Below are 17,047 nucleotides of genomic sequence, written 5' to 3'. Positions count from 1 at the left end.
CTGTAAGTCCCTAGTAAATGGTAACTCAGGTACCTAGGGCATGGGTACCGAAGAGGGTCCCCAAGGGCTGCAGCATATATTTTTGCCATCCTCAGGGACTCCTTTCCTAGCTCATGCAGGCTGCCATTTCAGACTGCATGTCATGGTGCAGCTAAAAGTGAAAACACAACATAACACATAGCTTGTGTACAATGCCTACTAACACTTGCATGCATTATATGTAAGTTGTCCCTACAGGAAGCCTTTCTGCTTTGAGGCAGTGTGCATTATATTAAATGTGAGGACATATCTGCAAGAGCAGATATGCCCCTGCTATGTCTTTGTTGATTGTTACACATAGTAAGTGATCAGGGAAGCCATTTTTATGTCTAGCGTAAGCGTGTGACCTCAAGTATACTTTAGTATACATCTCTGTGGGCTTAAATCTATTCACCTGCTTATCATTCGCTTGTTTGTGTCCTTTACAAATCTTTGCTTGCTAGTGGTCAGTTCTGCCTCTTTGTCCCTCCTTTTCTCTTTTGTTCCACCCAGGGAGCAGGGACTAAGTACAGTATAATTATGCTGTGTTTTTTTTATCCCTTGGTTTGCAGGTCTAATTTATCTTTTCTTTGTTGCTCCTGTTACCGTGTGGTGCTTCAGGCCATAGCTGCTTCAATTTTATTGCAATATTTGTCCCTCCCACCTCCTAAGCCGGAAAAGATCAGCTGTTGTGCCCTGACCGGAGCTGATGCAACAGGGTGCTGCTCAGTAAGTGCAGGCACGCTCTCTCGTATCTTTTAACTCTCTGGTATGTTTTGAGTTCTCTCCATGCACAATGCCATAAAGGCTTATTTATCATACCAGGCTTTCTCTGCCTCCTCTTCTCCCTGCCCCCTTTTGGCTTCATGCACACCCCTTGAACATTGCACCACCCACCTTTCTCACACGTGGGCCTCCTTTTCAAAACTAAATTTTCAGCTCCTACCATGCTCTACCCTCTGGAGTCCACTTCAACTTCACCTGCTTTTCCTGCCTCCGTCCATCCACTCCTCCCACTTTTCTCCGTATTCACTTACCTTGTCCCCTGGCTGTGGGACCGGGACTGACACACAGACTGCCAGAGAGCACCAGTGTCAGCGGCCCATGGCTCCTCGGAACACCTTACCCCGACAGGATGCAGTGCATCGCGTCTGAGGAGCAGATCCTGCAGGAGGAGAGCCGGATGGTGGCTGCGCAGAATGGAAAGATCTTGGGTAAGGAAGAGGCAAGCAACACCCACACCTGCAGACAGGCTCCATGCACACACCACCATAAAGGCAGCCATAGGGGACGGTGGCTCTTAAACTCCTCCCTCGACCTAGAATTTACAACTCCTATTGATGCAACTGCAGTGTGCATAGTTTTACAAGCCCGTTTTCATTTGCATTCTTGGATTTAAAGCAGGAAGTGTTTTAATCCAAATAGTGTTGCTTGGCTGCCAAGTGACCGCAGGTCATCATGAGTCACGTTTACAGCCAAATCTGGATTTTGTTTTTATCACTGCACCACCCACCTTCCTCACGTGTGCCTCCTTTTCAACGACCCCTGGAATCCACTTCAACTCCACCTCCTTTTCCTGCCTGCCTCCCTCTGCTCCTCCCACTTTTCTCTGTGTTCACTTCCCTCTTCTCCTGAGACAGAGACTGACACACAAACAGTCACACAACACCGGTCACTGGGAGCGGCTCCTCAGAACACTAAAACAGAAGGGATGTCAGTAGTGTAAAGTATGTAGGTACCTTAAGAAAGAGGATCCAAGAGACATTCACAGAATCTTTTCCAAATGTAACTAATGTTGTCTAGAGCCCCTTCCGCCTCCTACCTCTCTGCAGAGAGCACCACTGATATCCCTTTCGCCCCACAGTACATAGTTGTCTCTTGTTTACTTGAGGCAGCGGTTCTAGTAATGACTTTTAAAGTACCGCCCCTTAATGGATTCACGTCACTACATGGATGTTTAACCATGTATTTTATATTGGTGCACCGTTCATTTGCAATGTTGCTATTGTGAAAAGGCCATGCATGTTTTTCGGCGTGTAAGGACTTCCTTTCTTGCGCGTTTAGAAGCAAATTAAAGAGCTGGCTAATGTGCTGTTCAGACGTCTTTAACATCTACTGAATGATAGAGATGTGAATAAATAGCTGGAACTGACTGTGCAAAATATCCATGGAATCGGAACAATGAATTTGAAAACCCACGTTTTATGAAGGTGGAACTTGATTGATTACTATGAAGTAATCTAGAAGCTTTTTTTCTATGTCAGAAGGTTTAACAACATAAATGGGAAAGTCTTAGGTTGAGTCATTTTTTGTCACTGTCTGTACAACTCGGGAGTCAACACACAGATTTGTCAGAAAACATTTAACGGGGCAGTACTCATTCCTTTATTAGTGGCATCTGCAATTTATGAGGAGAGGCAGTCCAAATCTACTGCATGTTTTCCAATTGCTGGGGGAAAAGGAGTTAAAATCTGCGGAACCAGTGATGAATATTTGTTTGTCAGACCGATGCTGAAATCGCTTCTAACTGCATTTGGTTCATTTAATTCCAGCTTTCCTGATAATTATCTTATTAAAATGTACAGCTTGCTTGTCGACCTAAAGCCTACAGTTTGGCTACAGTTTCTGAGTCCTGAATACCAGAAACTCGGTCTGTCTCTTACTTCGCCACCTCGTCACTCATGTCACAGGAGTCTTTGTCTATCAACCCTTGTGTCAGGGTGTGTGCACTTTCACACACCTTTCCTTAGGGTCTCCTTTGGAAGATTGTGTACCTAACATAGAAGTGCTTGCTACATTCTGTTAAAGACTACAGAGGTGACTAGGCTGGCTGGCTTCTCTGCAAAGGCTTGACATGCTGGTCCCCTGCTCCACCCACCATGAGGCTCAGCTGCTCTTACAATTGAGTTCCTTAGTCAGCGCCTGCAATGTGAATAGTATATATTAATAGTTGCCACTCAGGGCTGCAGTCATTCCTCTTTCCTTTCTGGTGTTTCTACATGTTTTCCCTCTGCTTGGAAATTCAGATTTGTTGATACTTGAAAAGAAATCTGCAGAAGCTCTAGGAGGCTATGAAACTTTTGTTTTAATGTGATTAAAGATCGAGTAGCAGGAATGCAGTCGTGTGATTGTATCACTATAACATCTGTCCCTGCTGCTGGCTGGCTCCTAGCAGTTTACACAGCTACCTGGGAACCTGGCTTTGTGGAGGAGGGGGTGAGGATGAAGGGGCGTTTGTAACCTCCTGTCAAAAGAAGAGGGAGTGGGCCAGGGGCTATGCTTTCTGAGGGCTCGGCCAACAACACCAGATATTAAACAGTAACACTGCAAGCTGAAACTTAATGCCGTACTAGTGAATTTTATATCTGTGCACTAACTTTTGAAATGCTGAGAACTAAGCTAAATACAAAAAAGTAAATAGTTAAAAGCGGTTCAGTTCACATTAAGTGTTCTATTGTGTCATGCATTCCCCATCTATGACTGTGTTTTATTTCCCTATACCCCTTCATCCTTTTTGTGTGTGCAGTTCATAAGATGTTTTCTTTTCTGAAGACTGCTGCCACGGTGCTGAGGGGCTCTAATTAAATGATTACTCCAAGCATGTTGATGGATTGTTTCTTGCAACAAGCTACACAAAACATCTTCTATCAGAAAATAACATAAAGCCGCAACCCACAGGTCTTGACAGATCCAAACATGCAAAAGCATACTTGCAATGTGACACCTATTTTACGTACAGTCTACTAATCCAGTCTGACTTTTCGGACCACAAATAGTACTTTGCATTCTGGCTCTTGTAGTTTCAATCTTTTGTAATAATATGTACACAGCATTCAAATCCTCTGCCAGGCAAGAGCTCTTTCATTACACACTGCTCATTAACTGTTCTGTGGCAAGTTTAACGTCGCTGATCCAGGTGTACATTTTTAGGTCAAGCCTTGTGTATGTGTTACCATTCACCATGTGAAGCAACAGTTTATGTTGTAGCATCAAGGATAATGTGCTGCATGGCTAAATACTTATAAGGTCCCAAAAGCAAGACTTATTGGCTATGCCAGGTGCTGGACAGTGGTCAGCACGAATTCTCGAACTACATCATGGCTTCACTGAAAATAGGGATGTTTGCTAACAAACATCTCATATTAATAAACCCTCACTGATTTTACTGATGGATGTATTAATACATGCAGCCAGAGGGCACCATAGAGGTGCAACTTGAAAAACCTGCGAACAACTAGTGTGCTGGCTAACTGGTCTTAACCAGCCTCTGCCACCAACAGACCAGTTTCTGACTCCCAGGGGTGCAAGCCTCCACTCAGGCAGTCAGGAACAAAGCCTTCTCTGACAGGGCTGTTACACACCACTCCCAACAGGATGACCTGCGAATTAGCATTTCAAGGCAGGGGGTTTCAAAGAGCCCACCGCCTTAGGTATCCAAATCTGTATTCCCTCAGAAGTGAGGAGATGCCGAACCCCCCTTTCCCAGGGCCCATTTACTGCCTGGATAGGCATGAAAAGTAGTGGTCAGAGGCATGCCCATCTTCAGGCCAGTTCCACTCCTAAGGTGAGCTGCCTGATGAAACAACTTTTCTAAGTCCGGCATCTTGATGATAGCAGATGGAGGAACTTTGGGACAGAGTTCTGCCCGATTCCCACAGGAAGTGGTCATTTAGCGGGGTAGTGACCCTGGGGGTAATTAGCCCACTAGCTACTCCACTATAATCCTTTAATGCCCCAAAATTCAGTATTTAGTGGAACCCCTGGCACCAGACATTAGATCCTGCCAACTTGAAAGAAGACAGGACACTGAAGTCACAAAAGCAAGAACAGAAGACCAACAACTGACTTGCCTGCTGTCCTTGACATTTGTGCCAAAGATGACTTGTCCTGCAGTTACCTGTGCCTTCAAAAGCCTGGGAGGATTGTCAGCCTTCATGGAAGATCCAGGAACTCCCGTGGAGTAGCAGAGCTGCTTTCCTGCATGCACCCCAGAAGAACTGAGCGGACTCCAGACTGCCACAACTCTACACCAAAAAGCACTGCTGCACCTGTGTCCCTTAGTCAAAGTGGACCAACGGTGCCAGGGTGGTCCCTAGACCCTCCAGAGACGAGGCCTACCTTGGGTCTTTCCACTGTGAACTTCACAACAAGGCCTGCAGCTTCTTTGTGCAGGCCCCCTTCTACCACAAGTGATGCGGTGACAAAAATCCAACTCCTCAGGACACCTCTGCATCCTGTTGCTCCAGCCCAAGGAGAAAAAGATCAAAGGTGTCCCTACTTTCCCGAGTAGTGTGAGACCTGAGCCTCCTTGATGGTTCATCCAGACTGGTACCCCAGTCCCAGCTTGCAGCATCTTTCTAATCCAGTGGTTCCCAACCTTTTGACTCCTGAGGACCCCAATGAATCATTACTCGAAGCCGGAGACCTACAGCAATTTGTACAATTTAACTTTCAAACATTAAAACAGTAATTTGCAAAAAATATAACAAGTACATTCCAAACAAATACTCAACTTACTAAAGATATAATTCGTTTATATTGAAAAAATATGCAAAAATCGAAACGTTTTATTGGGAAGGTTGGTGCTGCATCTCAGCAACTACCTTTTCATTGTTTGCTTTTATTTAAGAAAGGTGAATTCTCCTGTCAGATTCTACATTTCCAGAGCGATTATTTTTTAGGTACGTGAGATCTGAGAAAGCTTTTTCACATAAATAAGTGATGGGGAAAGGAAGTAAACCTTAAGGGCCTCTCATCTCTCCCTAGCCTCTCTGTCACATGTACTTCATTTGTTTTATAGCACCTCTCATACCACTGTAGGGTGTTGGGCACAAGGTGTAGGATTCACATGTCATTCACACTGGTAGCCATTTTTTAAGAGTGCTTGGTCTGCAGAAGCGCAAACATAGGATTCAGAACATTGGCACAGTGATTAACAATGACGTTAGTAATAAGAATGTATTTCCACACAAGCAAAACTTTTTTAGCAGCATAAGGAAAATGAGACTAGGAAAAAAACAACTTTCTAGTTTGTGCCATGCGGTTAACCTGCAGCTCTTTAATGGCAGTTCATAGCTCACTGTGCGAGATTACGATTATGAACCGCAGAGTAACAAAAGAATATCTGTGACAAAAGCAGTAACCCACTGTGCTATGCACATAAAATACTGTTCTTTGTATGATACACTTCTTTGCAGCAGGCATATAAACCATCTGCGTTACATTTGAGTCAAAACTGCCACTGCCCAAAACTCTTTCCTTTCCAGCAGGTACATTAAGCAATAGAGTTATCTTGACGGTTTTATTTTTGTTGTACACAAGCTTTGCAGTGCTTTTTAAACTGCTAAACAAAGGAAGTAATAATTATAAAAATACGCATATGTTTGTCAGATGCCCCAGCTGGAGAAGTGCCCTCCTCCCAGCCCAGGCCTGCGGACCACCTGGGAATGTGTCGCAGACCCCTGGGGGTCCGCAGACCACAGGTTGGGAACCACAGTTCTAACCTGATTGTTCCACATAAGATAACATTAGGGCATCCAGTTCTGAAAAGCACCTCTGAACCCTGATGCCCCAGTGCCTCCCTAAGTGACCTTTGGTGCTGCTGTGGACCTTGCCCTATACTTAACTGAACTTCTCAAGAACAGTCCTGTAAGCCATTGATAAGTGCCCGAATGCAGTGCATGTCCTGTTTCCCATAGGATAACAATAGGGCACCCGAAGCTGAAAAGCACCAATGCACCCGTATGCTGCAGTACCTCTCAAGGTGACCTGTTGATACTGTCTTGCACCATGCCCTGTATTCACCTTAAGTCTGTAAGATTGGTCCTGTAAGTTGCTTTAAGTACCTGTATGCAGTATACGCCTTTCCTCCATAGGATAACATTACTGCTTCAGAAATTGCACTAGGTAGTGTTTTTTCAGATCTGTAAAAAATCATAACTTGAAACATACTCACCAGATCGTGGTGATCTTGGTGCCTAAAATTATATAAAGATAAGTGTCATTTTTATAAATTGGTGTGGATCTCATTAAGTCTTGAGTATCATTTATTTACTGTATGCAGGCAACAAATTTGTAACACTCCTCCCTGATAAGCCTAAGGCTACTCAACCACACTACCCACTAAGAGTGCACCTTTAGAGTGCTAGTGCAAGCCCCTATCCACTTATAAGGTAATACGTGGACTCTGCACAGTACATCTCATTTTGGTATACTATATTAATAGCCAGGAACGATATGCTGATCAATAAACACAAGCGGGTATAAGTTTTTTAAGCAAGCAGTGGATTTCTGAAGAGCTCACACAAACCTCACTCGAATTGGGCCCCTTGGGAGACGTGAGAGCTTTAGCCTTCTCTGGCACTTCTACATAAGTGAAATAAAGAATATCCACTCATTTAAGCCATTATAGTTGGTGGGTAGGTTTGGGGAAAACAGAGAAAGCTACTATAGTCATGTCATGTTTTTAGAGGTGCCCAGTCTGTACACCTTCCTGGTCCTCATGGTCCCAGAGGTGGATATCTTACTTCGGCAGCCTGTATTTGAGCTTCTCTCCCAAGAAGAGTCTCCCAGTCACATGTTGCATGAGCACTGTGGACATGCGATCCAGGACAATCCAAATAGATGCAGCCAACTGGAGCAAGGGTGAATATGGGTGCCATATTGGGTGAAGTCCACCTCTGTGTATCAGAAATCTTCTCTCATAGGTTGGTTTATTAGAGAGTGGTTGAACAACTAATCTCCCTCCCCCAGCAACGATGTTTGTATGTATGTACAATCAAGTCAAAATAAAAATATCAGACATGAGTTAGCCTAATAAATTTGGAACGATTAAAACAAGCCAAGCGATCCCAATATTTCATCTTATGCAAATAGCACCTACAAAACGTTTTTCATAACTGATAACACAACTAATAAAATCATAGGGATTTGGCGTGTGCAACGGGCACAAATGAAATAAAGACTTCAATCTGTGAAACAGGGCCCAGTAGATGATAAAGTGCTATGTAACTCAACCTGAGAGGACTGGAACCTACAAAACATCAATGCCCTAGCAGCCCACTTGGATTTACCTTGCACTGCTTTGAGCTAGTGTTAATCATATGGCGTTTCAGTCTATCGCCTGCTGACTAAAGAGCAATAACAGGGTGCTAGCTTGTACTCACCCTGATGGGATAGGAGCCTAAAGAGCATCCTGGACCCTAGTAGCCCATCAGGTGCAAATACCTCTAACGTCTTAATAAAGCACCCAATTACCATCTTGGCTTCCCCAATTAATGTCATTTCACAGCCTTGGCCAGCAACTTAAATATTTCTAGGAACTGAGTTAATCTGATGTTTAGCATTTGTATTTTTTGGATCTAGGGACTCAGTCAGAGCTGATCAACACAACCTAATCCCTAGATTATTTTTTCAGCAGTCCCCCGGCAACTAACCAAGCGGTGGCAGGGGATTGGTAGGAGAGAGAGAAAAGAAGAGAAAAAAGGCTTAAAACAGTGAGGGCTCTATTGAAATAATTATTTTTAGACCGAATTAAATAGGAACAACTATATTTGATAAGTATAAATGTATACACAAGTTATAGTAAGTTAATCACTGGGGTCACTACACTGACTCAGGATAGGACCCCTTTAACTTTAGATTAGGTAGTCAGTCCTGAAGAATTGTCGTTGATCTTTTTAGACATTGCAGACAAGAAACATGTCGACCTCTTAGGGGAACATAAGGGTACATTATTCCATTTCCATTCCCACGTGTTTTTGTTTTTAACCTTTAAGTGGGACCTTTCTTAATAAAGTAACTTTAGGGATGCTTAGTTAATTTTAATATAGCTGGGCTTGACCATTCTACATACATTCCTCGGGATCCAGCAGGGTTCCGAGGTTCATGTGGCAAACTAGAGAAAAGATCTCCAGAAAAGAGCCCTCTGAGGGGCCCTTTGAGTATTGCAGCACCAGCCCAGTGATGAAGCATGTCACCACTCGGTGTGGGTTCTTGCTCCGATATTTTAAGTATCCCATCCGGCCAATGATCATTTGGAATATACCGTATTTGTCTACCTGGTTCAATGTAGGAACAGCACATTGTTTTGTTAGATATCTTATGTGAGCTGGACGTTTAATATTTCTTTATTACTATGTCATGCTAAAGTGGGTGTCGCCATTGTTTTTAAAAAAAAATTTTTTTAATTGTCCTAGCAGCTGTTGTGTTTTTTTTTGTGTTAGTGAACCATTGCTTCCAATCTCTGTACCTCCCAGCTTTCAAACTACACATTGCTGCTGTTCCGCCCTCGTGGGCAACGCATTTCACCCCAGAGTGTGCTGACAATTATTTAAGGTAATAGTGTGGCTAGAGGATTGTGAGCCCCTTTGTTTATCTCCCTCTCATTTACCTTTGTTGAGTCATCCGGCACATGCTATTTACCATCTCTGGCAATTGCTTGTGGTGCAGATGTATCTCTAGCATTGATCAACATCTACCTTCCATTGTCCAATAGCTCAATCAAGGGTGGCTCTGAGGTGCAGTGCTTGAAACTGTACCCAACTACTTGCTTGTATCAGCGCTGTTAGAGGTTTCATGCGTTCTCTTTTTTTTTACAGCTGACATTTTGAGCTTCTCCAGTGTGAGGGGGGAGTCTACACCCTCAGCTAACTTCAAGATCATTGGTCATTTTTCTGTAAACCCTCTTTATCAGCAGTTATCCATCTGGTTAGCCATTTTCTTTCCTCTTCTAAGTTTAGCACACACATAGCCCAGACGATTCACTCTGTTGTCTGAAGCTCAGTAAGAACACGCCTACATAGGTCCTTGTCATAGCCATGCCCCTAACTAGCTCTTTATTATCTGTACACCGCCATGTTAACAAAGTCCATTTACAGATCTACAGTTTCTTGTATTTCCATGGTATCAATTATCAAAAAACCTCTTCCAGTTAAACCAAAAGATGACTCCACACGAAGGAAATCAACTCCTGTGATGTGGCTGAGGAATTTCAGAATCACCACATCTTTACCAACAATTACTGTCTAGATACTTACGAGTAAATACAGTGGTTTGTCAGGTGCTGTAAGCAAATCTTTCGATGAGGTCCTGTTTGTCAGGTAAGTCTCATTCCTCTTGCCATTCAGGACACAGGTATCGCAGGTTTTGGTATAAGCTTGCTGCTCTTTTCTAAATTAAGATTGTGTTAAAGATCATGTGATGTAGAAGGGAATGTTGCTTTCTTAGATTCCTAGTTCTGTATTGTAGGTTTTTCTTTAACTGAAGCCATAAACAACCCCCCCGGTCTGTAATTTTGTGAATAAGTATATTCTGATCTCTGCATATGTTCCTCAAGAAGAAAAAAGTCTGAGGCAGCTCCTAGTTCAAGATATGCGTGGATATGGAAACTTCTGGTTCCTTGAAGGGATAGGGCTTGTTTTTCTGTATGTGCATAAAGCCTATTAGGCTGATCTTTCCTTCATGTACTTTAGTTCTGAGTTCAGTATTTTGTTCATTATAGCAGCACACCTCAGGGTTTATGCTACAATGTATTACGCATTATTGAAGGTTAAAAATAAAATACAGAAAAAATCGAGTCTGTCAAAGCTTTGGAGAACTTTCCTGTGTTTGAGAAATTACTGTTATCCTCAGTGAATATACAGAACTTAAAAATAAAGTCTTCAAGGGTCCTTGCATGCAGGCGTGAATATCTTTGACTTAATTGAAGTCTTCAAATAAGTAACATTTCCATACTGGACACTTTCTAAAGTGGATTTTGTCATTTACCAACGGACACTTTCTAAAGTGGATTTTGTCATTTACCAGCGGGTGTCCAGTGTTATGTATACTATGGCACTCCATTTTGGTACTCCTTTTAGGCCGACTGAATGAGTGTTCAGTGCATTACATTTTAAGAACAGGATATCATTGACTGAACAGTGAACCTATTGATATGCAACCTGTCCCTCCCTGTTGATCTTTATACAAGGCCACAAGAGTGCCTCAGCCAGTTCTACAGGCTAGCCCTGTGCCACAACGCATTGCCACCAGCCAGAATATACTTTTCTGATTTATTTCCTGATGTTTTAATGAGAGTAGCAACAAAGCTCAGTCTGTCATTTCAAACTTTCGGACTCCTCATTCCACATCATCAACGGTGTTTGAGACTGCAGCATGGGGCACTGCTCACATTCTGATGCTGCAGATACCCTCCTTACTAGAGCCAGTAATGGAATTGTTTACTCCTTCATTCACCTGTGCTACAAACCCCCACCAGATTTACCTCTTAAACAGTAAAAGAAGGGTTTCACGGCACTAGGAAAGTTACTTTACAATGGTTTCCTACATTGTAGAAGCTTCTACACATGCCTGAGCCCTTCCATTTGACACTTGCAGTCAAAGCAAATGACCTCCTTTTTCATGTAAATGTAGGAGGTATATGCAAGCATTTGTCTGCCGATTGAAGGAAACCTGAATGGCTAAGTTTGGTAAAACTTTGCTCCATGGATGTGGGTACACTCCTCAAAAGTGCTTTTTGTAAGAGTCCTGGTGTTAAAAAGAATATACCACCTGACAGGGAGCAAGTGAGGCTTCCTCAACTTAGAAGCGGTATGATCAAACTTCAATACGTTTGATAACTCGCATACTGTGGAATTTTCCAAAGCATGCAGTTTAGCACATGCTTTTTACATGTTTGCTAATGTCTAGTTTAGCTACTGATTGCTGTAGCAGTGGTAGAGCAATCTTTGTGCTCCAGCAGGCAATGTTTTATACATTAGCATCAAGTGATCGTTGGCGGGCTAGAATAAGGCATTCATGTGTCAGTGCATGGATGTAGTACCATCAAACCAATCTCCCACACATTCTTAATCCTGGTCTTTAACTCGATTTTTTGTCCTATGCAAAAAGTGTGATAGCCCATGCTGTTTTTGGAGCATTCACTCTGAAATGATGGTCATTCATTGAGTCCTGAATCTTGAAGGGGATCATCATAACATGTGTACAATTGGCTTCTGACTTGTGCATTAGACAAAACACTACTTGAGTGTAGTCAGCATAATTCTGAAAGGTGACCTTGCCTAACTTTTGTGGATGTGAAGCTTTCAATCTAGGTTTCTTAAGAAACGGTGGGACAAACGTCTTTTCTGAACGGTTGTTTATAATTTCTCTTAGGGATTCTCCTCCATGTGTCCTGCCTTAATCCTTGGATGCTAACACTAGTTTTCAGTAATTTATGAAAGAAAAATTAGCATGTTATGTAAAACCTTTCAGAATTTGAAACAAAGCTTTGGTGGTGTTTTCCTCTCCAGAAATCTGCTGAGTGAAATGATCTTTCTTAGTCTTCATAATAACCTTTTTATACAGCATCCTGTGCCCTGTTAGTTGACACTTGGTAGATTAATTTTGTTTCTTTCACCATCACCTCTCTAGGTCCCTTGCATCAAGTGAAAATAGGGCTAAAAAATACAAAGTGTCTATGAAATCCGTGACCTAGATGCTATTTGAGGCTGACACCAGTTGAGTCCTTGTTTGATACAACCAAGTGGATTGGTTCTGGTGAAAGTCTGGAAGTCAAAAGGTTTGAAAAAGTTGCGAAGCCCAAATGGAGAACAACACTTTGGGAGAATTAATATCCTTCCTGAGCAGGCCACCACTGGAAATGTAGGCACTGTTGTGGTACTTAGAAACAGTTACTTGACACAGTTTGGTCCGGTTGGAGCCCTAGGGCTTCTAAGATTTCTCACAGAAAGTTGCAAAACAGAATGTGACCTAATCATTTTTCGGAGGTGCATGACTCCTTGACTGATATTAACTTGAAATTAATACATCATGGAACTGATAGTCAAAGACTTTTTCCTGCAGGTCACCCTGATGCTCTAGAGCAAATGTTTTTCAGAGTTTCCAAATTGCCTTCTGGTGCCCAAACAACTACATGAAAACTCATTTAAAGCTCTCAGGACATGAACGGATGGCTATTGGAGACTCTCAGGTACCAGGCAGAGGCCAACGGCGGAGTCCAGGTCAGGGCCAGTTGGCACTGGTCAGCCAGATATGGCCAGGAAAAGGCCTCTTGTAGCTTTTTGTGCCCCTGTAGCTTCACAAGAGTTCAGTTAACTTACCCTTGGAGCCTACTTCTTTGTCCTGGGTGCAAGGAGGAGCAAGTCCAGTCCTTCAGGGCTCCTCTCAGGCCACAGACTGCAGGTCCAGTCCCCTTCTTATTTTCAGTAGGTTCAGAAAGTGTTATGAAGATGGTCCACAGGGATGCCACATTTATATGTGCCACCATCTAGTTGGTGGGTAACTCCTGTGTAACTCCTTAAACAATGGGGTAAACGTTCCAGGGCAAGTCTACTCACTTCCTCAGTGGCCCTGTCTGCTTTACTGCGAACTATCCCACAGTGCCCTTGCTTTCAAACTTCAAGCTGGGAAAAATCCTTCTCTCCATGTGCAGAGCCTGTGTGCCACCCAGAAGTGTAGCCAGGGTAAAGAGTGGTCCCTTCCTCTGTGGTCACTCAAAAGCAGTTCTGAGGATAGCTTGCCACCCACTGAGTTTAGTGCAAGTCTGATTTTAGGGGTGGGAGGTCGGGGGTAGCTGGGGCCTTTCCTGGTTGCACCTAACATTATGTGTGTGGCATGAAACCCCCTTTGGAGAAAAGTACATGGGCCTTCTCCAACTGGTGGTTGTGTTGGGGTAAGAAAATGCATCCCCACTCTCAGACCCATTGTCTGCTCCAAGAGCAGTTTTTATACCACTCTTAAACCTCAGTCAAGCCAAACACCTGCTGGGCATTTGCTCGAGAACTAATGCAAGTTAGGCTCCAGCTGTCTCAGACAGGGTAACGATAACTTTATAAAAGTTACATTTTACCATATATTTAATAAAAATATGACTATCATTGGATTGCATTTTATTTGATCAAATATGAATCTTAGTCTTTGATTGGATACTGTAGCTGGTGTAGGTCAAAGGTTATAGACTAAAATGTGTTATCTATACTTGGACTTTTCCTAAATAACAGATACAGCCTGACCACTGACAATCTCATTTTGGGACTAGTTACTGGGAGAACATGACATTTCTAATGTGTCATCTGTTCCACACTCAGATATTATGCACTGTACCTGGTAGGCAGCAAGGTGTGCTTAGAGGTGACCTATTTTATATTTAACATCCGTTTTTCGTACCTGTCAGGAATGATTTTGTTTATTTCAAGCTGATCATGTCTGGCTACACAGGATAAGACTGATGCCATATTTTCACTGGCACTATAATGGATGGCACAATGACTGCTGCAGTACACAAATGGCATGTAGCATTCCATGCCATACGTGTATTTCTGCACCGTAACGTGGCATTATATTAAAGTTAAATATGGCAATCAGGTGTTAAGCCAATTTCGACATTTTAGGGGTCAGAGCAAATACACTGGGTCCTAAATAGCAGTGTTCCATTGTTAGAGTTCAAGATTACTAGCAGGAGAGTCCAAAAAATAAAAAAAACTACTTTCGTTGCCCTAAATGGGAAGGTATGTCCACACATGGGTCTCGTATTCACTGCTGTGCTGTCGGCTCTTCTATACTTTTTTTTTCATGAAGGAAATGTAGTGAGTAATATGTGGGTCTGATGCTGTTTGATTGTCTTAAAGTGTTCAGCTCACTTGGTGGCTTCATTGATGGTATTGGTATGGTACTTTGCTTTTTCCCAATGCAAAGAGCTGTGTACATCTTGCATAGAGGAACCTCATGATCATGAGGTCATCAGAAGTTCTGTTTATCTTTTTTAAAAAAACAAATTCTGTCTGCAGACGCATCATTTATTATCAGCATTGGCTTTTAGAGAACCTATATACTGTAGAAGGGAGTGTTAATGAGAATGAGATGAAAATGTTATTCTGCAGTTTGAGATTGTGTGGTAGTTGTAGGGATGTGTATACGTTAGTCTGGGTCTGTGAATGCTGTGTGAGTGTTTAGGTGTGATTGTGGGGATTGGCAGTGAGGACTATAATTTTATCTTACCTTGTAAGCTTCAGTGAACAGGGGTTCTTGCTCTAGCAGGTGTTACCCCTGTCTGTGTCCACCCTTTGCTGGGGAAGCCCGAGTGACCCAACACCTTGAAGAGTTGAGCGAGGTAGAGAGAAGGCAGAAAGTGATGTCACTTTCTGTGCAGTTGGGTGATCAGAAACATCGGTCGTCATCCCAGAGACAAAAATGTGTTACCCCTAGATAGATTTGGACACAGTAAAAGCAACTTCATATCCTACTCTGAAAAGTCTTCAGAGCTTGCAGGCCCATGCTGTCCTTTACCAAATGTCTCTGGTGATGCTAATCAAACTATTTAGATTACCTCTTATATTCATTTTATCCCAAACATGGGATTGCATGCGAGACCAGGAATGCTTGAACAGCCACTGGTCACAGATGGTAAGACAGGGTCATCAAAGTGAACAGATAGAAAAAAACAAAACAAATGTTAAGAGGGAGGCCATTCATGACACGGGTAATTTTAGTTTTTAGGGGGTGGACGGTTGCAGTAGTTTTAGGGATGGGGCAGTTTAAGTTTTAGGGGTGGATGTTGGGGTAGAATTGTTTTTAGGGGTATGATTGTTTTAGGTGTAGGGGGTTAAGAGGGGAGTGCATGCTGTAACCACGCATGCCGTTCCACGCATGCCTTGACAACGAAAAATTGTTGTTAAGGCATTCGTGGTAATGCGGTCCTTGTTCCAACTGCGTTGTTTAGGCATGTGTGGTTCCAACATTCGTGGTTCTGATATATATTCATGCTGATACACACCAGTGGCTGCTGCAAAAGGATTTAGGTCCTATCAGACTATCAGCAGGTACATAGGGTGCACCAAGTAGCATGTTAAGATTGTTCAATGGTGAAGGCTTTTAAGAGAAAGGGGGAGTTTTCATTGGGCCGCAGAAGGTGAAAACAAAGTGCCTGAGACGCTTGTTTTTTAAAGTTCAGTCAATTAACTTTTTTTTTTTTTTTCCCTCTCTCCTCCTACCCCCACTGCAGGGATATCTTCATGGATTGGGTGTTGTCGCGGAGCCAGGGAACTATGGCATCTGTAAAGTAAAACCTGAGGACCACAGCAAATGAGACAGGGGCTGCTGGTGGGAGCCAGAAGCCTTATGGACTATAGATGCTACTTCAGCTTCTGAATTGTTGGCCACTCTCACATAGGAATCTGTAAATTGTCAAGTTATTTTTTTTTATGTGATGCAGAGAACTGGTTTTGGTGCAGCATGATCTTGGATACCAGGATCCTAATAACTGAAATATCAGCATAGACTCAAAAGCCCATCTTCAATTCTCATTTTGTATTTTAATAATTTATTAGTTGGGACCTGGAATGATATCACTGATCCAAATGTCTTGCTGGGATGGGTGGGAGTGGGGATAGAAGTGGGTGAAATGTTTTTTTTTTCTTTTTCTGCATTAAAGCCATTCTAATGGTGAATCTTTTAAAAAAAAAAAAAAAAAAAAAAAAAATATCCACATTGATGTGGTGCATTGTGGCATCTGTGATGACCTATACCATTTAGAGCTTGGTAAAACTGCCATGTTTGAAGTCAAGTGGTTTGTACATAATTGCAAGTGATCTGGGATCAATACAGCGTAAATCTGTATCACTTGTTAAGATGAATGATGAGATAATGTGGTTTAGTTTTCTTTACTTTTAAATGCCCTTTCTGCTGGTTACGTTACTACGCTTATTGAATCAGAAGGAACAGATACAAGAATTTAAGTTAGTCTCATTACTTAGTGTGGTTGTGTGTGAAATGCTCCACTACTGACTAAATGCAGCCTCCAAGATAATATGCTAACAGGTTGCCAGTCTATATCTTCACCGCTGTCTTTTCTCTGCACAGGTGAGCACAGAGCCGGGTTCGCTAGTCAGAAAAAATTAGTAGCAGTCTCTCACATATGGCTGATGTATCCTTAAGTGCCCTCCCCAGAATTAGAATCCTCATCTCCAGGATGTAAAATGTTAAGCGTCTTTATCCTTTGCTTATTTCTACTTTGGTCTGCTACATGTGATGT

At 42.6% G+C, this 17,047-nt stretch overlaps 1 protein-coding gene across 2 annotated transcripts in view; it reads left to right on the top strand.

Moving 5' to 3' along the window:
* TOX4 (TOX high mobility group box family member 4) overlaps nt 1–16,579 on the top strand; it is a 315,932-nt gene extending 299,353 nt beyond the window's left edge. For both annotated transcript variants that reach the window (XM_069238267.1, XM_069238266.1), the window contains exon 9: nt 16,019–16,579. In XM_069238267.1, coding sequence (XP_069094368.1) covers nt 16,019–16,079 — 61 coding nt within the window. In that variant the 3' untranslated portion in view covers nt 16,080–16,579. The remainder of the gene's footprint in view (nt 1–16,018) is intronic.
* Nucleotides 16,580–17,047: the final 468 nt, after the last annotated feature.

Source organism: Pleurodeles waltl, chromosome 6, assembly GCF_031143425.1.
Source record: "Pleurodeles waltl isolate 20211129_DDA chromosome 6, aPleWal1.hap1.20221129, whole genome shotgun sequence".
NCBI lineage: Eukaryota > Metazoa > Chordata > Amphibia > Caudata > Salamandridae > Pleurodeles > Pleurodeles waltl.
Note: the sequence above shows the minus strand (reverse complement) of the source record. Positions and strands in the feature narration are given on the sequence as shown.